This window comes from Aotus nancymaae, unplaced genomic scaffold, assembly GCF_030222135.1.
Source record: "Aotus nancymaae isolate 86718 unplaced genomic scaffold, 86718_ANA_hifiasm-v0.15.2.pri h1tg000173l, whole genome shotgun sequence".
NCBI lineage: Eukaryota > Metazoa > Chordata > Mammalia > Primates > Aotidae > Aotus > Aotus nancymaae.
In genome coordinates, this window is record NW_026988588.1 from 259694 (window position 1) to 285381 (window position 25688).

The 25688-nt window shown below is 48.8% G+C and overlaps 1 protein-coding gene across 5 annotated transcripts in view; it reads right to left on the minus strand.

The window, feature by feature from the left end:
- DIP2C (disco interacting protein 2 homolog C) overlaps positions 1 to 25688 on the minus strand; it is a 391979-nt gene that overhangs the window by 10798 nt on the left and 355493 nt on the right. For 3 of the 5 annotated variants that reach the window (XM_064371793.1, XM_064371796.1, XM_064371794.1), the window contains 4 exons: positions 23752 to 23781; positions 22321 to 22382; positions 2723 to 2780; positions 695 to 769 (listed from right to left, as the gene is read on the minus strand). In XM_064371793.1, coding sequence (XP_064227863.1) covers positions 695 to 769; positions 2723 to 2780; positions 22321 to 22382; positions 23752 to 23781 — 225 coding nt within the window. The remainder of the gene's footprint in view (positions 1 to 694; positions 770 to 2722; positions 2781 to 22320; positions 22383 to 23751; positions 23782 to 25688) is intronic. The other 2 variants (XM_064371797.1, XM_064371795.1) reach the window with 1 other exon arrangement.

Sequence of the window (25688 nt, forward strand, 5' to 3'; positions counted from 1 at the left end):
CTCTGGTGCCCTCCACTTCCTCGTAGAAGCAGCAAGCTCATTGCTAGAAAGAAGAATGGGGAGGAAGGAGGACGCATGAAACAAGTCGCCTCTCAGACTAGGGACGCCCAGCAGCACCAGGGCCTGCTTGAGATGAGGTGTCAAGAATGGAGACCAGACCGTGCAGCTCCACGAGGCGTCTTTCTCCAGCTAAATCCCACCAGTAGCACGGGGGTGGAGGGGCACAGCGCAGGGAGTGAAGAACCAGCCAGGGTGGGCCCATCCTGAACACAATGGGGCAAAGCTGTCAAGTATCCTTGTTTGCTTTCTGATCTGAAATCAACACGTGACCTCTTGGCTGCTGTGAACTAGCATCACTCTCTGTGGAGGTCTCTGCTGTTTTCCTGGTGAAGGACTTCTAAGTAAGAACAGCAGGAACAGAGAAAGCAAATTCGAAAGCTAAGAAGGAAACTCAGTCCACATGCATTATGTGTTTAAATCTTTTCTGAATTATTTGAGGAGAATATATTACACTTCCCTAAGGAAATGCCATCTTGTAACTGTGAGCTTTCATGGACCCATTTGAGCAACAAAGCTTACTTCACGCCATTTCCAAGGCACTCATAACTCACTCAACTCAGATGGGTGTGTGGCAGTTCGAGGGTGTGTGAGCAGTTCTGATGCTGTCAAGACAAGCCGAGGACACATAACTCACCTCTCCGAGGTGCGAGTCCCCCAGTGGTCCTTTCGTTTCTGGGTTGGCAATTATAATCCGAACCCCTGGAAGTATCTATTTGGGAGAGGAAAAGTCTCTTGTCAATGGAAGGAATACAGGAAGAGGCTACACACAAGCCAACCTCAATCTCGTCTTCATGTCATTTCCTTTTTAAAGACGGTTTAGAAAGCAATTAAATCAACATTATATGCTACAAAGTTATGACCCATTATACAACCACAGCCTCACAATCACGGCATCACGATCACACTCTCACTGTAATTGTTACGATATTGTATGCCATTACAGTGATCTTAAAATTAAACATTTTGATTGACAATCATACCTCAATAAAGCTAAAAGAAATCTATTTAAAATCATAAAAACAACTTTTGAACAAAAACATGATAAATGATGTAACGTTTAACACGGCCTGACTTTTGCAAAATGGGAATTTTCAGTTGTTTCAATGAAGTTATTCACAATATTTACACAGATTCAATATTACGTCTTACACTCTGGCACAAGGCATGGATGGAAGGTGATGCTTGCCGTCATCACTGAAGTCAGAGAGTCACAGAATGACGTTTTCAGGGGTAAGCGTGGACTTGAAGATAACCCAAAATGATTCTGGCAAAACTATTTAGCAGACAACTGCTTTGGTGGTGCCAGCAGGGAAAGATTCTGTGTCAACTGCTAGTGAAGTCTGGTGGGCTTTAATTAGGATGTCTGTGTGATATCCAGCTCATCTCCACCGAACTGTCAACTCAAGATACTGGGGAACTGCAGGTAAACATCTTCTACTGTAATGGATGTCAATATTAAACATTTCCTTTTTTTTCATTGAGACAGGGTCTGGCGCTGCCACCCAGGCTGGAGTGTAGTGGCACAGTCACAGTTTACTGCAGCCTCAGCCCCACAAAGTGCTGGGATTACAGGCACGAGACACTGGGTCTGGCCAGAATTTCCTTCTTAATGGAAGTTTAGCCTAGAAATACCTCACATTCCACTGACACCACTTAGATAAGGAATCAAAAGTTCATTCTGGAAATCCTGAACATAGCCTGCCTCAGATCAGTTCATCTACCATTTACAATTGAGATAAAGGCAAAACATTTTATGGTAAAAACATAGAATGTCCTGGAATAGTGACACTGTGCTTTCAGTCTGAATTGAGACTTGAGGGCTCTGGGTTCTGCTGCTGGCGAGGTCCGCCAGACTGTTATGGTGATGGTGAGCACATTCCTATTGCTGGAGCCAACACTGTAAAGAATTCCAACTTGCAGTCTTGCAGGCAATTTTATAAGAGGCCCAGAAGCAACATGAGATGCTTTTAGAATTCTATCAATGGAGAAGGAATCTGACAATTGGGGCCAAAAAAGAGTCGTCATTTAGGTTTAAGTATGTTTACTGCCCTTTAGTTCTAGTAAAAAACACAACCACTGTGGCAGAAACTACTAGGTATTTTTTGATAACCATTCTTTTTTACTCCCACAGTAACAGATACCCCGATTTTTAGGCAGGCCTGCAGATATTCAGAATTGATATCTCAATAGTTCCCAACCTTCTTTTTAGCCAGGGTGGCCATGTGACCAAATTCTGATCAATGGTATTTCAGTGTAGGACAGCTTGGGAACCTTCCCTATGGTCTGCACGCTTTCTTCTCTTCTTTTTCTGTTTCTCCTCCTGCTGGCTGGAATATGGAAATGATGGCTGGAGTGGGAGCAGCTGCCTCAGCCCCTGAGGTACCCTTGGGAATTGGGCTACGTTGTGCAGAACGAGGCCAAAAGCACCACCGCCTGTGCTGGCTTCATGGAGCAGGAAATGCCTATTTCCCAACTTTTACCTGAGGAAAAAAGTCTAACTTGTTTAAAACACTGTTATTTTGAGTTTCTATACTGATTGATATGTTACTTTCCAGAAAGCTTTTGAAAAAAGACATTCTATAAAATACATTTCTTAAAACTTCAAAGCCCATACACTCAGAAGCAAACTGACACAATGCATGCTTCTTCCCCTAATTCTTACCTTTCCCGATTCCATCAGGGGCAGGCTATGAGGGGATCCTCTTTCCACTAAACGGACTCTGCAAACAAAGAGAAAATATTCCTAGATGTGTTTTCTGTGCAGTTTCCCCTTCACCAATTCAGCACGCGGTCATGAGCCCAGCAGGCTGTCAGGGAAAGTTGATTCTGAGCATCATCCAATGGCAAAGACATAAGTCACAGAAAGGGCAACCCAGTAGCAGCGGAAACTGTACCTAAAGTGATGGCCACAAAGAAAGCAGATGAAGCCACATCTCTCAAACCTGCCAAATAACTGGAAAAATAACTCTGAACTTAAAGTAACCATGAGTCCATTTATCATTTTCAGAAAAGGAAAAGAACGCGGATTACAGGGCATCCTTGAAAGAGCTGTGGGTCGCCCAGGACCGTGCCACCTGGTCCTGAAGCATGGATGGCTGCACTGTGGGTGGAAGGCAGGGCCAGGTGTGCAGAGGCCGAGCCCCCTCCCTGCAGGTGGAAGCAGGGCCAGGTGTGCAGGGGCTGAGCCCCCTCCCTGCAGGTGGAAGCAGGGCCAGGTGTGCAGGGGCTGAGCCCCCTCCCTGCAGGTGGAAGCAGGGCCATGTGTGCAGGGGCCGAGCCCCCTCCCTGCAGGTGGAAGCAGGGCCAGGTGTGCAGGGGCCGAGCCCCCTCCCTGCAGGTGGAAGCAGGGCCAGATGTGCAGGGGCCGAGAGTCCTCCCAAGGCAGTGTGAGCATCACAGCCACAGAGCAGAGAGAACTGCCGGGCCCTGTGACGGCAAAGCTACTCAGAAAAGAAACTCTTCAAAGAACACGTCATAGTAATTTAATCTTAAGAACTGCAAGAACATTGCAGCGATCACAGCCAGCACTTCGCCAACAGTCCCTGCAGGCACGTTATTTCTGTCTTTCGAGGCCTTCACTACTGGTTTTGCATTTTTACCAGGTCCTAGTGGACCACGACACTCTTCATTTACCTAAGAGGCAATTTTTATTTAAACAAAGTAAAGCAAAGGAGAAAGTGCTCAAAGGCTTGAAGATGGCAGATCACAGGAGGACCTGCCTCCCACCTGGGGACAGGCTGTGGGCAGGGAGTCTGTTGGCTCCTGAGATGTCCTTCCTGCCATTGATGTGGTTTTTTTCTCAGAGACAGGGTCTCACTCTGTCACCCAAGCTGGAATATGGTGGTGTAATTGTGGCTCATTGCAGTCTTGACCTGCTGGCCTCAAGCAATCCCCCGACCTCAGCCTCCTGAGTTGCTGGGACTACAGGTGTGTACTACCACAGCCGGCTAACTTCTGTTTCTGTAGAGATGAGGTCTCACTATGTTGCTCAGGCTGGTCTCAAGCTCCCGGTCTCAGGAGCCTCCGAAAGCGTTGAGATTACAGGCATGAGCTACCATACCCAGCCCTCACTGAGATTTGAACCACACTCTTAGGCACTGGGCACAGTGGTCTTCCTCTGTAACTGACAGGTGTAGTCAAAGAAAGAGGATGAAGGGGAGGGAAGGGGCAGGAGGTACCAAGAAAGAAGCCTGAGTGTCACAGGGCTCTGAGGGAACAGTCCAGCGTAGCCCTCTGCAAAGCATGAGGGAGGCCGTGGAGGGTGTGTGCACCTCCGGGCACAGGGGTGTTCCTGCCACCAAGGGGGAGGTACCCAGCAGCATGGAAGACACGCAGTGCCAGTAAACCCAGGAGCAGCATGAAGGGCTTGGCGCAGGTGCAGTGTGTGTGCCAGTGTCTTCGGACAGGCCTTGACTGCTCCACTGCTCCTGTCGGACCCAGGGCTGTCTGCAGCCAGGGGCACCGTCTCCTGTGGCTGTTCAGTGACTGAGGCTACAGAACAATTCCTCCCACCCAACCTAGTGTGACTTCTCCTGTTGCTGCAGACAGAGCAGCCTGTGCCGGGGACGGTCATCTGTGGTGGAGCAGAAACAGGGAAGGCTGGTGGCACTTTCCCTTCCGCAGGAGAACAGAGAGGAGACGCTGGGGAGGCAGCCTGCATGTGTAAGCAGGAGTCTGATCAGGGAGGAGGACTTACTGGAGCCATTTCAGATTGGATGACAAGCATCAACTCTTTGGTGTTTGTCTTAAAGGGAAACCTTGCTGCTAACAGCTGCTGATGGCTGCCAAAGAGTTCACACGATTCAAGCTCTTCGGGAATACACCGATATACTGGATGATGCTAACCTCCTCCACAAAAGCCTCACTGGCTGCTTTAACACAGAATTGCAAGAAACCAAAGAACTTTCAGGAGCCAGGTAGGGTTACGCTAACTTCGGGTGGGTCACTACTGAGACCTGCCCTGAGAACACCTAGAATTGTGGTGCAACACAAACATGCCCTCCTCTGGACCCTGACCACGCAGCAGCACACGGCACGAGCACACCTGAGACACCGGCAGGACGTGCCCATGCCGGACAAGGACACCAACTCCTTCCTGCTGTGACAGGAGGCCCGCACACGCGCTCTGATCTGAGCAGTCAGTGGAGTCAAAAGCCGGTGAACTGTGGATTCCAGAAATGGGCGATCTGCTCCAGACGAAGACAGTAGTAGAGAAGCCAGGCCAGCTGACCAGGGCAGCAGTGAGAAAGAGGCACCTGAAGATGGCGAGGAGAGGGAAAGAACGAGAGGTGGGGTCAGATGCCCCTGCCTCAGCGTCCTACAAAGGCCAGGTGACCAGCCAGGGAGTGAAACTCAGCCGAAACTGAGGGCTGTTTTGGACACACTGTTTCCGTTTCTGTGCCCAGTCCACAGTCATCTCTACTTTAGGATGTCCGAGATCTTGTCACTGGCTGGAGTCGGATGAACCGGCAGCTCTGGGAGCTGTCACTATGGGGATGACTTCAGATAGGGTCCGGGGTTCGCTCAGGAAACAAGGCTCTTGAGTTACAAAAGTGACGGGCAAATGCCCCAGGGCTCTGCCAGGCAGGGCACAGGCTGTGCAGTATTCCCAGATCTTCCTTCTCTCCATCCCTGTGAGTTTCTGCCTTGGCCTGTGCCCAGCCACTAATGGGGCATGGAGGAAAACAAGACAGGTGAGGCTCCGGGCAGGTGTGTGCTGGCCGGCGCCTCGCCCTCCGGCCGCACATCCTTCACTCTCTCCTGCTCTTGTCCCATACTGATCCGCAGCCTCAGGAAGGGAAGCAAGATGGAATCTCAGCTGAGAACCTTGTCTGAAGTGTGGAAAACATGGAAGATCTATCATCCAGAATTTCCTCTCTGGTTAGTCTGAAAAAGGTGCGCTCCATATGAAAACAGGTACAGGGTGCTAAACCACTCCGGGCCAGTCCAGGATGAAGCAGCTCAATATCCTGCTAGCAAATGCCACACAGGAATTCCTTCATCTACACCAAGCTGAACAATATCCACATAGCAAAGAGAGGAAAAAAGCTGCCCCTTATCTAAGGGCAGAAGAGATTTTTCCTACAGAACCAGGAGATGTATCTGTAACATACACATCGAAGGGCTGATTAGCTCCATGTGCAAAGAACTCATAGCAATAAACAAGGTGATCTTGGGGTTATTAACACTTCTCAGTTAGAACCAGGTTGTAAGGTTAAAACCAAGGCATCTCCTGGCATGGTTTTACAAGTGAGAGGTGGGCTGCTGGAGGGAAGTGCAGAGGTCTGAGGACTCCAAGAGCCAGACCGGGGCAGGAGTGCTCCATGAGGGAGGGAGAAACACACACAGAGGCAGCCAGGCTAGCCCTCTCCTGCGGGAAGTGTGACTGAGCCACCAACAGGAGGACCCTCATATTGCAGAAGCCATCGTGCCAAGGCCCGTGCCCAGCAGAGCTACCCTCTGTGGCAGAGCACCTGCCACTCAGGTCATGCTGCAAAGTCTGCTTCAGATAACTCAGGGCTGAGTAAAGCTGCCAGCTCCAGACCAGGAACTCTGTGCTGCTTTTCTTGCTGCCTCCAGCGTGTATTACTGCTGACCAAATTGGCTCCAGGAGGTGCGCACTGACACCCTCCCCAGCTGAAAGTCAGTTTTAAACAGCGCACTTACTTTCACATCAAGGCTACAATTTAACCATGTGTCTGAATAACTCTTCTAGCCTGGCCTATCTTGCCCCTTATTTCTTCTTGACTCTAGTATAAATCCTGGACTTGTGGGGAACGAACTGTCTTTTCATCCCACGCTGTCAAGTGGACTTGAAGTTTAGACTTTTACTGGAAAAGCAGAGACAGAGAGTTGACATGAGGGTACTTGCCACTAGCCTCTAACTTGCCCTGTCCTTGAACTGCTCTCAAATCGACTCAAATTAGCAATCTGTTTCACTAGAAGTGATGCCTTGGAAAGCTACAGCCCTGATTGTACCGTGTAACCCTGAGGGGGAATGAAGGCATGGTGGTCACAAGGTCTTTCTGTGAGGTCTTCATTCTTCATTAGTGCTTCCTGGCATCACACACTTGACCTCCTGGGAATGGGTGGGAAGGTGCTGCTTAGATAACCTGGTTTTTCATCATTTGTCTAAGAAGAGCCATGGTCGAACCTCTCTCTAATCCTTCCCCACAAAGTTACAGATGGGACTCTTTCTTCCTCCAACTGAGATTCTCACCAAGGGGCAAGAAGCCTCATCTGGGCCAGGCAAAGGGGGATGAGCACACCTGCCCTCTGCCCAGGACCACTCCCATGTCCTGGCAGTACCGGGAATCCTCCCACTGGCTGGCAGAGCATCCATCAGCACACCAGCTCTGGAGACATAATAACAACCGAGAAACAAAACAGCAATCTCTACCCCAACAGACGAGTGCTGGCACATGGCAGCACCGCCCCCACCAGAAAGACAATCGCTTCAGACGAGTGCAGCTGGAGCCATGACCAACGCCTCGGGGAGGGACACCTGATGCAGAGCACTGCCCTGTCCACCCACGCTGCTGCTCAGCACTGGCCCGATGGCCACTCATGACCTGAAGGTTCCTGCACCCTCTGCACCTTCAATCTCAAAAACCGGCATGAGACCAGATGCAGACAGAGCTGGTGCCGACCTCAGTGCCAACTCTGTGGCATTTCGAGGGGAGGAGACGGGACACAGAGTAACCTGGTGCCACATGGAAAGCTCAGCTGCAGCGCAGCCCTGCTCACCGTTTGAGGATGGCATTTATGAATGTGCTGCTGAAAAAGCAACCAGAACTTAAGATTTTAAACTATACCTTCTTCCAAAATTAATTTGAAACATTTAAAATATCCAATACAATAAGACCATTTGAACAACAACCTTTTAAAAATCCCCCCAAAAAGAGGAGAAATTAAATATTTAAAAACTTTAGGCTAATTGACAGAGATGCTGTGATTGAGTCTAGTCTGCAGCCTCCTGGCAGCTAAGGTGCAGGAGAAGACTGAGGCAAGTGTTACGTCAAAGTTGGGATTTTAAGGTCTTGCTATTTCCTTTGCAACCAGTGAAGCACGTAAGAGCATTAAAATCACAAGGAATAACAATGCTTAGAAATAACAGGCATCATGTTCACACATTCACAACCACTAACAAAACAAACAAAACCAAAAACAAATGCACTAAGATCTCTACAGGAGGTCCTCCCAGGACTCAAGCCCTAACAAAGGACTGCATGAGACAGCCACGGTGGCCACCACAAAAGGCTAAGGGCAAGCAGACTTGGTCATGGAAGCCCAGAAACAGATACCAATCACCCTGAAATAAGCAACAAGAGAAAACAGAAGAAGGCTTTCCTCTAACCAACAGCACTGCACAAATGAAGTACCAGAGCACACTTCGTGTACTTTTTCATGTATAGAATCATAAACTCAACCTGACCCCCCTCCAATCCAGACTCTTCTGTGCATCCTCTCCCTCAGGAGGAAGCGAGCTCTCTGTTCTTTTCTTCCCATAAAAGGCACCATTTGGAGGTGTGGACTGAGCCTACCTTGCAGCACAAACTGCCCTCTTCCATCTTCTTCCAAGGCCAGATGGTTTCCAAGTTTCCAAAGTGCTTGATCTCTGAATGCTAAGTCTGAGCACAGACCCCTGCTACCTAAGATCCCAATCACATGCATTGATGTGCGGGGTGCAGTGGCTCATGCATGTAACCTTAGCACTTTGGGAGGCTGAGGTAGGAGGATCACTTGAGCCCAGGAGTTTGAGACCAGCCTAGGAAACGTGGTGAGACCCCGTCTCTACAAAAAATGCAAAAGTTAGCAAGGTGTGGTGGCATGCACCTGTAGTCCCAACTACTCGGGAGGCTGAGGTGGGAGGATCACTCGAGCTTGTGAGTCAAGAGATCACCGTGGGCTGTGATCATGCCACTGCACTCCAGCCTGGATGACAGAGTGACACCTGTCTCAAAAAAAAGTGTGTGTGTGGGGAAGCATCAGTATTACTATGGCAAAGAGTGGGATAAACTGTTTATCACTTTATGTCCATCCATAAGGTTTTCATGACAAATTCCTTTGCCCTGAATTTAAAAAAAAAAAAAAACCCCTTCTTGTTTTTGATAACTCCTTGGCTTTCAAAAAAAATACTTTCTGAATAAGACCTCAAAAGCACAGGCCACAGAAGCAAAAACAAGCAAATGGGATTCTATATAACTTAAAAGCTTCTGCACAGCAAAAGGGAAAAATCAAAGTGAAAAAACCACCTCCAGAATGAAAGAACACACTTACAAACTACTCACAAGACAGGGAGTTAATATTCAGGGTATGTAAGGAACTCAGACATCTCAACCTCAAAAGCAAAAGCCCAACCAAACAAAAAACCAAACAATCTGATTTAAAAATGGGTAAATGATCCGAACAGACACTTCTCAAAAGACATAAATGGCCAGAAAATATATGAAAAGTGCTCAACATCACAAATCATCAGAGAAGTGGAAGCCTTTTCTTTTTTTTTAAGTGAAAGCAGGTTTATTAGGAAACAAAATGAATAAAGGAATGGCTACTCCACAGGCAGAGCGCAGCATGGGCTGCTCAGCTGCTCATACTTATCGTCACTAGAGAGGTGAAGTTCAAAACCACAGTGAGCTATCATCTCACTCCAGTTAAGATGGCTATTATCAAAATGACAAAAAGTATCAAGTGCTGGTGAGGATACAGAGAGGGAAGAGAGACTCTTAGACACTGTTGCTAGGAATATAAACTAGTCCAGCCACTATGGAGGCCAGTATGAAGGTTCCTTCACACACACACACACACACACACACACACACCCTATGATAGAACTACCATATGATCCAACAATCCCACTGGGGGTTTATCCAAAGGAAAGAAAATCATCTGTCTACTGGAGAGACATCTGCACTCCTCTGTCTACTGCGGCATGATCCAAACAGCTAAGATATGGAATCCACACAGGAGTCCGACCGCAGATGAATGGATATGGAAAGTGTGGTATGTTACACTGGATACAATTCAGCCATAACATAATGAAATCCTGTCATCTGCAGCAAGACAGACGAAAATGCAGGACATTACATTAAATAGAAAGTTACACACTACATGTTCTCACTCGTGTGGAAGCTAAATAAAGTTGATTTCACTGAGGTACAAAATAGAACGAGGGGTACCGGAGGCTGGGAAGACAGGGATGGGGAGAGATTTGTTAAAGGGAACAAAGTCACAGCTGGATGGGGGGACTAAGTTCCAGTGTTCTGCAGGATGACTATAACTAACAGTAATTTACTATTCAAATAGCTAGGAGGAAGACACAAACATTTCCAAAGAACTGATGCATGTTCCTGATCTAATACCCTGATCTGCTCACCATGCGCTCTATGTATTGAAACATAACTATTTACCATGAGTTGTACAATTATGTGCTAATTAAAAAATTTAAAAATACACTTTTTAGGACAGTTTCAGATTTAAGAAAAATTGAGCAGATGGTAGAGCTCTCACGTTGCCCTACAATACACCCAGTTTCAGACTGTGTGCACATCTGACATCAGTTGGAAGTAGTGAGCCAACACTAAGATGACTTAAACCCATGCTTTACTCAGGCTTCCTCACTTTCCCCCCAGTGCCCCTTTCGCGTCCCAGGACCCTACCCAGAATCCCACGTGACATTTGGCCGTCACGTGTTCTTGGGCTCCTACGGGCTGTGACAGTCTCTGAGAAATGTCCTTGATTTGCTGACCTTGACAACTTTGAGGGGACTGGGGAGCTGTTTCGTAGGCTGCCCTTCGGTTGGGATTTGTCTGACCTTGCTCATGGATAGACGTGGGTCACAGGTGTTTTGGAGAAAGGCCTCAGAGATGAGCACCCTTCCCCTGCTCATCACCGTTGACGGTGACCTTGCACTTAGCTGGGTCACATCTGCAGGTTTTTCCCATCCCCTTCACATGCCCTCTCTGGAGGCATCACTCTGCACAGCCCATGCTACAGAGGAGAGGGCATGTGCTCTCTTCCTGGCTTCTGAGATGCAAGACTGCTGGCCTCATGGAGGGCACAGCCTCCTGCCTCTGGGTGACCAAGCCCACGCCCCAGGCCCAGTAGCTTTTGTTTTTAGACAGCATTTATCATGTCATGTTTACATGCAGAGGCAACACTGTTGATATTGGAGGGAGGGGATGTTGGTCAGCCCAAGGGCCGTGAGCAGACAGTAGAGTGCTGGGGTCTGGGGAAGGTGGAGGGGTCAGGAGTAAAGGCAGCTGCAGGGGATCATGGTGAGTGGGAAATGCTCACTGCTTCATTTAGGAGATAAACTGAGGCCCTGAAAGGCTTAAAGTCGTACTGATGCGGCAAAGGAAAAGAAGAAATTAGAAAATTAGAAAATGGGATGTGAAGACTCAAAATATCAATGAGTTTAAACACAGACATAGTCTCTCTGGGATATGGATGGTAATTCTAAAAAAGCACAGACAAAAATATTATGGCAACAAGCCTGCCTCTTCCTTCTCCTGAAAACTTGCCTTGGAGGGGCAGGACCCAGAGCCCGCCTCTGGCAACCATCCTGGCCTGCTTGCAGCCGGCCACGGTGCTCCATGGCTGCTCTCCTTCCACACACATCCGGCTAGGGGATTTTTGGAGAGTGGGGAGCCAGAGAGGCAGGAGCAGTGCAAATCAGGCCACGGGAGGATGGCAGGGCCTCGCAGGAGACTCTCCCGTCCAAATAACACAAGTGACGTGGTCTAAATGTCAGTTATTTCCTTTTCATTCAGTTTTCTCCACTGGTTAGTCACCTGTTTTCTAGTGGACTGCAAGTTCTGTTTAAGGAATCGTGAAAGCCATCCTGTCCCTTATTCAATGATCATGTGTCAAGTTGGGCAAGACGATGGATTAGAAGGCTGTTCATGCCTGAAGACAACCAGAGCAGAAGAAATGAAGGAGAAAAATATAAACTAATCATAAGAAAAAAGGCATCTGCATGAGTACATACACAAAATCGTATATCCACGTAACGGTATAACTACATCAGCTAATTGTACCGAGACCTACAGCCAGCACTGTCCCAAGCACCTGACACATACTAAGAATCCTCCTAACAACTTTAGGAGTGGCATCGCTACTGCCATTTCACAGGCAGAGAAAGTAAAACACAAGAAGGCAACCTGCGTAGGATCTCATGGCCAGAAAGTGATAGATCTGAGGCCAGACAACGGGTCCTGAGCCTAATCCAAGACCTGTTAGATTCATCGCAGCCAAAAAACTCTGAGGCCCAGGTAGGGTACCCAAGGGACAGGGGAGTGAGGGCGAGGCTCCCGGGTACATCTGCTGGGGCAGTCACCTGAGGAGCATGTGACATACTGAGAAGCTGGAGTGAAAAGTACAGTCATGTCCCTTGATGACACAGAGACATTCTGAGAGATGAGTTGTCAACCGACTGCGTCATTGTGCAAACACCATGAGTGCCCTACACACACCTGGATGGGGAAGCCTCCTGACTGTGTCATTGTGCAAACACCACGAGTGACCTACACACACCTGGATGGGGGAGCCTCCTCACTGCATCATTGTGCAAACACCACGAGTGACCTACACACACTTGGATGGGGGAGCCTCCTGACTGCATCATCGTGCAAACACTAGTGACCTACACACACCGGGATGGGGGAGCCTCCTGACTGTGTCATCATGCAAACACCACGAGTGACCTACACACACCTGGATGGGGGAGCCTCCTGACTGCATCATCGTGCAAACATGAGTGACCTACACACACCTGGATGGGGGAGCCTCCTGACTGTGTCATCGTGCAAACACGAGTGACCTACACACACTTGGATGGGGGAGCCTCGTGACTGCATCATCGTGCAAACACGAGTGACCTACACACACCTGGATGGGGGAGCCTCCTGTGTCATCATGCAAACACCACAAGTGACCTACACACACCTGGATGGTAGAGCCTCCTGACTGTGTCATCATGCAAACACAAGTGACCTACACACATCTGGATGGTAGAGCCTCCTGACTGTGTCATCGTGCAAACACGAGTGACCTACACACACCTGGATGGGGGAGCCTCCTCACTGTGTCATCATGCAAACACAAGTGACCTACACACACCTGGATGGGGGAGCCTCCTGACTGCATCATCGTGCAAACACGAGTGACCTACACACACCTGGATGGGGGAGCCTCCTGACTGTGTCATCATGCAAACACAAGTGACCTACACACACCTGGATGGGGGAGCCTCCTCACTGTGTCATCATGCAAACACAAGTGACCTACACACACCTGGATGGGGGAGCCTCCTGACTGCATCATCGTGCAAACACGAGTGACCTACACACACCTGGATGGGGGAGCCTCCTCACTGTGTCATCATGCAAACACAAGTGACCTACACACACCTGGATGGGGGAGCCTCCTGACTGCATCATCGTGCAAACACGAGTGACCTACACACACCTGGATGGGGGAGCCTCCTGACTGTGTCATCATGCAAACACAAGTGACCTACACACACCTGGATGGGGGAGCCTCCTCACTGTGCCATCATGCAAACACAAGTGACCTACACACACCTGGATGGGGGAGCCTCCTGACTGCATCATCGTGCAAACACGAGTGACCTACACACACCTGGATGGGGGAGCCTCCTGACTGTGTCATCGTGCAAACATCATGAGTGACCTACACACACCTGGATGGGGGAGCCTCCTGACTGCGTCATGCAAACACCACAAGTGACCTACACACACCTGGACGGTAGAGCCTCCTGACTGTGTCATCATGCAAACACAAGTGACCTACACACACCTGGATGGGAGAGCCTCCTGACTGCATCATCGTGCAAACACGAGTGACTTACACACACCTGGATGGGGGAGCCTCCTGACTGTGTCATCGTGCAAACACCACGAGTGACCTACACACACCTGGATGGGGGAGCCTCCTCACTGCATCATCGTGCAAACACGAGTGACCTACACACACCTGGAAGGGGGAGCCTCCTCACTGCATCATCGTGCAAACAGGAATGACCTACACACACCTGGATGGGGGAGCCTCCTGACTGTGTCATCATGCAAACACGAGTGACCTACACACACCTGGATGGGGGAGCCTCCTGACTGTGTCATCGTGCAAACACGAGTGACCTACACACACCTGGATGGGGGACCCTCCTGACTGTGTCATCGTGCAAACACCACGAGTGACCTACACACACCTGGATGGGGGAGCCTCCTGACTGCGCCATCGTGCAAACACCACGAGTGACCTACACACACCTGGATGGGGGAGCCTCCTCACTGCATCATCGTGCAAACACGAATGACCTACACACACCTGGATGGGGGAGCCTCCTGACTGTGTCATCGTGGAAACACGAGTGATCTACACACACCTGAATGGGGGAGCCTCCTGACTGTGTCATCGTGCAAACACCACGAGTGACCTACACACACCTGGATGGGGGAGCCTCCTCACTGCATCATCGTGCAAACACGAATGACCTACACACACATGGATGGGGGAGCCTCCTGACTGTGTCATCGTGCAAACATGAGTGACCTACACACACCGGGATGGGGGAGCCTCCTGACTGTGTCATCGTGCAAACACCACGAGTGACCTACGCACACCTGGATGGGGGAGCCTCCTCACTGCATCATCGTGCAAACACGAATGACCTACACACACCTGGATGGGGGAGCCTCCTGGCTGTGTCATCGTGCAAACACCACGAGTGACCTACACACACTTGGATGGGGGAGCCTCCTCACTGCATCATCATGCAAACACGAGTGACCTACACACACCGGGATGGGGGAGCCTCCTGACTGTGTCATCGTGCAAACACCACGAGTGACCTACACACACTTGGATGGGGGAGCCTCCTCACTGCATCATAATGCAAACACGAGTGACCTACACACACCTGGATGGGGGAGCCTCCTCACTGCATCATCATGCAAATACGAGTGACCTACACACACCGGGATGGGGGAGCCTCCTGACTGCGCCATCGTGCACACACCACGAGTGACCTACACACACCTGGATGGGGGAGCCTCCTGACTGTGTCATCGTGCAAACACGAGTGACCTACACACACCTGGATGGGGGAGCCTCCTGACTGCATCATCGTGCAAACACTAGTGACCTACACACACCTGGATGGGGGAGCCTCCTGACTGCGCCATCGTGCACACACCACGAGTGACCTACACACACCTGGATGGGGGAGCCTGACTGTGTCATCGTGCAAACATGAGTGACCTACACACACCTGGATGGGGGAGCCTCCTGACTGCGCCATCGTGCACACACCACGAGTGACCTACACACACCTGGATGGGGGAGCCTGACTGTGTCATCGTGCAAACATGAGTGACCTACACACACCTGGATGGGGGAGCCTCTTGACTGTGTCATCGTGCAAACACGAGTGACCTACACGCACCTGGATGGGGGAGCCTCCTCACTGCATCATCGTGCAAACACGAGTGACCTACACACACCTGGACGGGGGAGCCTCCTGACTGCATCATCGTGCAAACACGAGTGACCTACACACACCTGGACGGGTGTGCCTCCTGTGCTTCTATACTGTGTGGTACGGCCAAGTGCTCCCGGGCTGCATGCCTGGACAGCCCGTGACTACACACACTGTAACACAACAGCGTTTCTGTACCTAGACATACAAAAGGGACAGTAAAAAATGCTGTAAAGAGATAAAAAAACAGTGCACCCATATAGGAAACTTACCCATAAACAGAGCTTGCAGGGCTGAAAGCTGCTCTAGGTGAGCAGGTGGTGAGTGCACACAAAGGGCTAAGACCTCGCCGGAAGCGGCTGTCAACTTTGTAAGCACTGTGCCCGTAAGCGACACTAAATCTACATGAAAATTCCTCTGCTAAATAAATTAACCTCCATTTACTGTAACTTTATGTTGTAAATTGTCGAAAGCTTTTTGACTCATTTATAAAAACAGAGATTAAAACATTGTAGAGCTGTACAATTTTTCCTTATATCCTTATAAGCTTCCAATTAAAAGCTTTTTACTTTTTTTTTTTCTTTTTTTTGAGACAGAGTTTCGCTCTTGTTACCCAGGCTGGAGTGCAATGGCGCGATCTCGGCTCACCGCAACCTCCGCCTCCTGGGTTCAGGCAATTCTCCTGCCTCAGCCTCCTGAGTAGCTGGGATTACAGGCACGCGCCACCGTGCCTAGCTAATTTTTTTGTATTTTTAGTAGAGACGGGGTTTCACCATGTTGACCATGATGATCTCGATCTCTCGACCTTGTGATCCACCCACCTCGGCCTCCCAAAGTGCTGAGATTACAGGCGTGAGCCACCGCGCCCGGCCGAAGCTTTTTACTTTTTAAACTTTTTTTGTTAAAAACTAATAGACCCACACATTAATCTGGGCCTCCACAGGGTCAGGATCACTGAAATTGCTGCCTTCCACCTCCACGTCTTGTCCTATTGGAAGGTCTTTAGGGCAATGACATGCATGGAGTTGTGATCTCCTGTGGGAACAATGCCTTCTTCCAGTTTCCTCCTGAAGGACCTGCTGAGGCTGTCTTACAGTTAACTTTCCACTGCAAGTAGAGAGAATGTACTCTAAGATAAAGACCAATGGTAAGTACGTAAACCAGTTACACAGCTGTGTTTCATCATAATCCAGTATTACGCATGTACTGTGTACGATCCTACTTGCTGGATGTATATACGACGGGCAGCACAGGTTTGTTTACGCTAGCATCGCCACAAACACGATGGCTACAATGTCAAAAAGTCCTCCATTTTCAGAAGAATTTTTTGGCTTCATTGCAGTTTTGGGGAACCACTGTCATTTAGAGAACAGTGTCTTGGGGACCACTATGGTCCGTCATTGACAGAAACGTCACTACGCAGCGCATGGCTAATTCAGTAAAGGGGCGCGGGCTCCGCTTACAGCCAAGCTCCCAGTCTGCTGAAACCACAGGCCACGATGGGTGGACTAAAGACTAGCTGGAGAACTCTGGCACCCTTCCAGCGAATCCTTCTCATGCACACATGTATGCACACGAATGCACTCACACACAACATACTTCCTGTGTGCATACTTGTAACACAACTCCACATACAAAACATAAGGCAATACTAAGACTCAGTTTGCATGTGCACATGCACATACATGCGACACACACAATACTCACATAGCCAACACACCAGCACAAACGCATCTGCATGCACACATCTACACATGCAACATACACACGTACATTCAGTACACTACACTCACATGCACAAACTCACACTTGCACACACATGCACACGAGTGTGCACTTGCATTCTTGCAGACCCTCATACACTTGTACCACACACCCACCCACCCACGCAACATACACGTGCACGCTCATACTTGCATGTACTTGTGTGTACAAATATATGCTGCATATTTGGATGCACACACAAGATGTGCAAAGCCATAAACAGGTACACCAGTCGAAACAGTCATAATTGCAACACACTTGCACACTTGCAACACACTCATGACACACATGCACGTGTCTATATTTGCAGCACACAATATACACAATACACTCATGCACATGCACGTGCAGTTGAAACATGCAATACTGCACACACAGGCACACTTGCAACATAAAACAGCATCATATATACACAATACTCTTGCACAAACTCATACTCTCATGCATGTATGCACTTACATCATACTTGTACCCAGATCACACTCACCCATGCAACATGACACAGGCAAGCTCACATACACACACAAACTCACATTCGCTTATGTGCAGACACTACACACACACTTGCAACACACACACATACATGCAGGTACACATACCACACTCACACATGCACTGAGACACACACACACAAGGACCTGACTGGGTGGAAGGCTGCTGTTTAGCTGTTTGTCTTGATCTCTATCTTCACTCCTTCCATTCTGTTGCTAAGTCTCAAGTCTACTGATGCACTTTTATTCTGTGCCCCCTGCTCTCAGGATCTTGATACCTGGGCTAACCACTGAGTTGAAATTAATTTAATGTCTATGCTTTTCTGGTAATACTCTTTAACTATGACTTCAAGTTACAAGCCCTGAGGAAGCTAAGAAAGTTTTCATTCTCGGACTTTACACCGGTGTAATGTTCATAAGATCTAACAAATTGCTACAACTATTTCTTTTTGAAACAAGGTCTTGCTCTGCCACCCAGGCTGGAGTGCAGTGGTGTGATCACAGCTCACTGTAGCCTTTAACTCCTAGGCTCAAGCAGTCCTCCCACCTCAGCCTCCTGAGTAGCCAGGAATACCGGCACATGCCACCACACCTAGCTAATTAAAAAATCTGTAGAGATGGAGTCTTGCTATGTTGCCCAGGCTGGTCTCAAAACTCTTGTACTCCAGTGATTCTCCTGCCTCAGCCTCCCAAAGCACTGGGATTACAGGTGTGACCCCTGTGCCCAGCCTTAAAACCCCATCTTTAACCGTGGACAAATATCTGTATTTTTTCCTATCTAAAGTCTGAAAAACTCAAGTATTTATGGAAAGACCAAATTGGAAGTCACGAGAGACTACTGCATTCATTTTAAATGAATAACATTGTAAAGAATATTTTAAAAATGAACAGTCTCTTTCAGATAGTCTCTACAGTTTCATCATTTCCTTCCTGCACATATGGGACTGTGATCTGTACCAGAAGCAGGGAGAGTGTGTCTCCTTGCTCTGTGATGCAGAAATGCTCTCCAGGGTGACCTGTGCAGATGCAGGCGGGTCCCACCCACCATGGCTCCATGAATAAAAAGGGCACCAGAAACAGAGGCAGAAAACCAAGTAGAAATGGCTAACGGACCTGTTTGACCACTGACTTCCACAATGGTGGTCTTCCTCTGTAAGCCTTCACTCTCCTCCTCGCTCAAGGAAATTGCATGTGCATACCAATAAGCTAACCTTCTCCAGAGTAATTAGATGATGATGGGGCGGGTGCCTTGGAGCTCCCAAGTGAGTGCGCCATTAAAGTGACAGAACAGTAATTAATCCCGTGATAGAACCTAATGCAGATCAAGTGAGAAAAACCACCATCCCATTTTTATAGGAAGAATAACAAGAAAGAAATAGGGTCAGTGCTTTTGGTGGCTCTCATTTCATGCCCCCCAGCTGCTGGCCTTGGACTGTCTGACTTTCTCACCCTCTGTAGTCAGCTGCCCTGGGCCTGTGGAACAGAAGGGGCAAGTCCTCTGTCATCACCCAGCTGCCAGAGCTCAGTGACAGCGTCTGCCCCAGTCCGACACTTCATAGAGTTCCTTGACATCGTCCTCACAGGTGCCTGGGAAGACTGGTTTTACTGCACCTGTTCTGAGCACCCTCAAAGCTCCTGCAAATGCGATCCCCAGGGTTGGAGGTGGCGCCTAAAGGGAAGAGTGGGAGTCATGTGGGCGGATCCTTCAAACAGGTGTAGGACCTCCCTGGAGGTGAGCGGGTTCTCGCTCTACCAGTTTCCAGGTGAGCCAGTGGCTAAAGAGTCTGTTCCCCCCATCCCCTCCTCCCACCGCGTGATCTCTGCACATGCAGCTTCTTTCTCTCCACCGTGAGTGAAGCACCTGAGGTCTGACCAGAGGCAGATGCAGGTACATTTCCAGTAGAGCCTGCAGAACGCTGAGTCAAATACACTGCTTTTCTTTATAAGTCACCCAGCCTCAGGTGTTCCTTAGAGAGACTGAAACAGACTAAAGCAAGAGGGAAGCCGAGGTGACAGAGAATAACATCTCGTCCCAAAGGAGCTGACCTCTGACCTGTGTGACCCAGAGCCCCCTTCTGCCAGTGGCTTCAGCACGAGGCGTGTTGCATGCTGGTAAAGGTCAGAAGTAATGCTGGAGATTAAAGCCGGATGACATTTTTACCCGGGAATATTTAAGGGAAGTTTAAGGAAGGAAAGGGCGTTGGAGCTGAGCTTGGAAGACTGGAGGGAAGGCCCCTGAGGCCAGAATCCCTGGAGTGGGCAGGCGGCCGTGGGCTGCAGGCTGCGAGTGGGTGCTGGAGGCATTGGAGGACAAGGCTGGGACTCCACTGAGTTCTCTGCACTGGGGTTAAGGGAGAAGGGGCCCAGCCAGACGGAGGGGGCACAGACAGACCCGGTCAGAAAGGTCAAAGAAGAGAACATTGTGAGAAAAAAAAAAGTGAAAGGAATGAGGGAGAGTGACAGCAGCTCCAGGAGCCGGGAGGGAAGGGTAGCGTCTCCCACGCAAGTGCGTGGGAGGAACAGTGGCAAAGGCTGCCTCTAGAGGCCAGCAGGGAGCAGTTCAGGGGTGCCGGGCAGGGCCTGGTGAAAGGAAGTCCCTCTGCCACGTAGAGCCGGACTTTGTTTTTGTTCTTTGTAAGTAAAATGCTGAGGACGCAGGGAGGGTCTGAGTCTCGTGAAGACATCCGGCATCCGAGGAGCTCCCCTTGGTGCTGCTCAAAGGCAAGAGCCAGCGCCGTCAGTGCTGACGGGAGCCACGCTGTGGCGTGGGGGAACCTGACCTGGATGGTGCGCTCCTGTTACCTATGTACTCTCACTTCCATCTCAGATGCTCTCCAAAGGAGCTAGCAGCCTAGCCAGGGCAAAGTTTGCTCTTTGAGGGCCAGGCCATAGACAGAACCACATGAATGTGTTCTTTGATGAGCTACTGCTCACTTCTTCAGGAAGTCATACAATTATGTTTTCCAAAGAATTCTTATGGGGAGTCAAGCAGATTTGTTTTAAAGCCCAAAAGTAATTATTTAGAAAATTGTATGCCCAGAAACAAGTTATCTAATCTCAAATGACATGTCTCTCTAAGTGTTCCAGTCTGAACTTTGTCCCTGGCACCTGGTAAACCTGGGGCAGGTGATGTCTCTGGCCCTCAGCCTGTAGGGCCTCTCTAGGGCTTCTAGGTGGCTGCCACTTATATGTAATTTCTTAACTGTGCAGCCAGTGGGTCTGTCGACTGGAGGTTCTGATACAAGAGCCACAGGGCCAGGCACACATCCACAAGTGTGAACCGTCAGGGCAGCCGTGGCTCCTGGGCCTGGGAGCTCTCAGCCACAGGCTGTTCCATGTAGGCTTCTGGGCAGCATCTCTGCCTCCCCCCACCAGATGCCAGCTGAGCCACTGCTCACATTGTGATGACTGAAAATGCCTCCAGGCACGCCAGACCTCCCTGGGGGCACAGGCACACACAGCAACACGTCACAGAGCAGCTGCCGATGGTGATAAGGGCAGACACCACATCCCATGCACTTCACCTAAGCCACAATGAACGGGCATGTCCAGTCACCAAGTGGAAAATGACCTGTTTCAATGGGGAAGTCTGCAGTAAAAATGACAGCATTCTTTTCTTCCTCTCTGGAGGGAGGTGAGCAGGTGAAATATTATCTGAGCAGGTGAGATTCCTCTAAAGGTCTTTTCGTCCTGCTCAACCCTATCATCCCTGCCTCCTGGAGACGTCCTCACACACTCACCAAGAACTCCACTTTTCTTCTCCGGGGCCACTTAGGAGGCTACATAGAAAAGGTGACCCCTAACTCCTATTTTAAGCACCTTCATAAAACATTTCCATTCATGTAAAGAAATGTGGGCATTTCTTTACATGAATGGGCATTTCTTTACATAACATTTTACGAGAGGTGCAAAATGGTGCCTGACTAAAATGGCCAAGGAAAAGAACCAAGCACCTGCCCCTGGTGAGACGGTCAGATAAAGCAGCTCTGGCCACATTCTTCCTACCACTGCTGTCCCCCAGCGGGTTTCTTTTTCTTTTCTTTTTTTTTTTTTTGAGACAGAGTCTTGTTCTATTGCCCAGGCTGGAGGGCAGAGGTGCGATCTCAGCTCACTGTAACCCCTGACTCCCAGGTTCAAGCAATTCTCCTGACTCAGCCTCCCAAGTAGCTGAGATTACAAGTGCCCACCACCATACCTGGCTAATTTTTAGTGGAGACAGGGTTTCGCCATGTTGCCCAGGCTGGTCTCAAACTCCTGACCTCAGGTGATCCGCCTGCCTTGGCCTCCCAAAGTGCTGGGATTACAGGAGTGAGCCCCTGTGCCCAGCCAGTTTTCTAATTGCAAAGTTCAGGCCAATACCTAACTCCACCACGTCACTCACAACAGCCATGCTCTGAGCACATAAACGTCACACACACCACTTATCCTACACGGATACCTGCATGCAAGGCCACAGAACAGAAAATACAAAGGAAAACAAGAAAAAACCCCAGCAGCATATAGTACCTGTCATGCCTCAGGGCTCTCATGTCAACGTAGACCGTGGTTGGGTCAGGTCCTGAGGTCCCCTGCAAGCAACAACACAGGGTGGTTAGTTCAAGTTTACGTGGAAGATCAGGGTCTATGCTGCTTCTAGCTGCGAAACATTTCTTTGGTAAAATTTTAAAGTGAAAAATAAAACTAAAAGTATTTAGACCAACAACCTCTCCAAGGCACCACCTGTTAGCTTTCAGCTTGATAACCTAAATTCCAGAAGGAATACCTGATTAGGATAATACTGGATTCACACGGCTTGACCACCGATATACAGAAATAGGAGAGAGAAGAGATAAGCCACACACCGTGCCAATTAAACGGAAACTGCCAGGACGGCGGCTGGCCGCAAAAGCAGGTGGGAAGGGTATGAAGCATCTTTGTGGAGAAACTTTTACTACATGCACCCACCTTTAAAAACAAAAGGTGTATTCTGAGGGCCCAGGGCAGTGAAGCAGAGGCGTGACGTGGACGGACAGGTCAGGGAGGAAGAGGTGAGGGCAGCATCTTGATCCTCCGGCCTCAGGAGGACATTTTTGGCCAAGACATAGGTCAGAGAAGGGGTATTTTATCCTGGTAAGCTATGCAGGACTTTGTGGTCTGAGCCATTGGGCTGTTGATTTTACACAGGGATCCAGAAATCTTATCTTGGCACCATAAAATGCTTGAAAAATTACACCATGCTGACTTCTGACCAGTTACCTCTGTCCAGATAAGAGCAGTCTCATTACAAACTAAAATTGTATATCCACTTTTTGGGAAGGCAATGTAATACCTTGGCTGGAAAAAAGACTGAATCTACAATAAATTTACCAAAAAATAAGGAATCCCTTCAGAATTCATTTGAAGAATTACACTAAAATTCTTCAGGAGAGAATTTCAATTTTTCTACTAAATGCATAAAATTGTCTTACATTGTTTATATATAAGGGAAAAAACCCAAAGACAATGTCATTAAAACCATACCATAGTACTCACAACCCTGGGCTGTGGTATCTCACCGCCGAGATCGAGAAAAAGAACAGAACATGCGAGTCAGCTGTGCAGCAAAGCCGCGCCACAGACTGGCGCCGAGCAGGGAACCAGCCACAGTGAGTAATGCAAAATACATAGCCACGGAAGGTCAATTAAGAAGAAACAAGCGAATGGAAAACAGGTGGAGAATGAAATAGAGACGACCCAAACCGGCAAAGGAACCACTGACCGCACCGTGGGAAGACAGCGTCGGCTCCGCGTGAGGCCTCAGCGCAACACCACTGGGCCGGCAGCACCCGTGATCCCAGGGCCCACAGACCCCCAGCCAATCTCTGCACTCAACCGCTAGTCTGTCCCACGGCTGGATGCGCGCAAGGCAGCAGGGCTAGGCAAGGAGGCACGGGTGTGACAGACAGGAAAGTCCCCTACCTGCTCGGCCAGGGTCCACAGCCTGTGAGGCTACAGCAGCAGAAGGGTGAGGACGAGAAGAGAGGAGAGGACACCAGACAACAGAAACCCACACACACAACACACAGACACGCATGACCCAACAGTGAAAAATGGGATAGAGAAGAGGGAGGGGTGGGGAGGAGGATGCGAAAAGCGGGAAACAAAATGAAAAGAAGATCAAAAACAACATCAAAGATGGAAATCATTAAAAATAATCACTGTATCGTTACAGGCTAAAAGAAATGTTTTAAAGATGTCAGCATATCCACAGGGCAACAGAAGAGGCGGCAGCAGGTGACCGGCTGAGTGACTTTTCAACACGTAAGGTAAATGGTGCACAGCACAGTCTCACTCACGGTGCTCTTTCTGAGGGAAGCGGAGGGCAAGTTTTATTTGCTAAATCTGTTTAGGTAGTTCCAAGTTTCTGATCCTAGTAACAAAGGCGGGCCTGCAGCGTTTACATCTGAAATTAGGGCTCTAGCCCTATCCACCTACATGATCAGGCGAAAGCGGAGGCCACTGTGCATCTGAAGCCTGAGAGAATCTGACACTGAGCTCTCACGCAGTCTGCTCAGCAGCCTCACGAGCAGTTTCCACATCAGCAAACGTCCTCTGCTGCTGTTCCCCAGACAGACACCACCTTTAGTTTTCTTCTCCCCCTCATCTTCCATGGCTGTGGTCCCTGCCTGCTGCCTGTATTAAATCATCTACCTCAGCTGCTGGACAATTCCAGAAAGCAACCTGGGCAAGCTCCTTGGATGCAAGGTATTTTTCACTATGTCACTTAGCTGTCTTTCCCAAATATGCCCAAGAAGAACAAAGAGTAGAAGATTTTCCCCAGGTGCCTGGACTGATGCACACCTGTTCTTTGTGTGTACGGCCCAGCACCCACCCACACCCCATGACGACAACAGGCAGACACTAGAGACACAGCCGCAGCAGTCAAAAGGGAGTTCTGAACTGGGATTCTTCAGGCTGAAATATGGTAACAAAGCCAGATGGGAAAACTGCCACCACTCACAACAGAGCCAAGTCTATGAAAATAAGCAATGACTCAAGATTGAAAAAAAAACATTCATGATTCCACTTTTCTCTGTTACGTCGCTAGGGTAATTATGGCTACCGCCCTCTCTCAGCATCCTTATCTTTAAAAAACAGAGGCAGGGCATGAAAACAGAAAATAATTGGTCAATAAAGGCATGTACATTCCAAACACATAGTGGACTTTTGCTGAATATATTCAAGCTGAATGCAGTGATTTAAATAATTTCCTTCCTTTGTGATTCCTTGAAACCTAAATATTAACTGGAATGAAAGGAAGTCAACATTCTCTCTAAATTATCTTAATTCAGAAATTCTATTATAATGGCTCAAGGCAGTATCTCAGAAAAAAACGTGAATGGCTAGTACTTCCTTCCCGTCTTGCATCACGTGGAGGAGGCAACACTACACCTGCAGCCAAGTGGGCTGAAGCATGAATGGAGAAGAATTTGTGACCGAGGCGAAGAGGAAAGATACAGATGCCTCCAAATTACAACATCCCTGAGCTACGAAGTCTGAAATTTCAAGATACATATTGAGTGAGTATTTAACAAAATCTTCATATTGCCAAAGAATGCTATCCTTATATAAAGAGATACCTAATGCAAAAGAATGCCTCTCAGTATTTAAGAATCAAATACTTGCAAAAAGGATCCACAGAAAAACAGCATTATCCATTCCAACTAAAACCTATTCAGAAACAAGATAAAGCATTTTTGAAATTCCACGTTATAGTAATGAGAAAAAAGGAACCACATTAAAATTCAGTTACATAATAAAAACGTTAAAGACTCAGCCTTCCATATCCCTGAGTTTTGCATGTTTAGATTTAACCAACCTTGGTTCACAAATGTTTGAAAAAACTGCACCAGTAC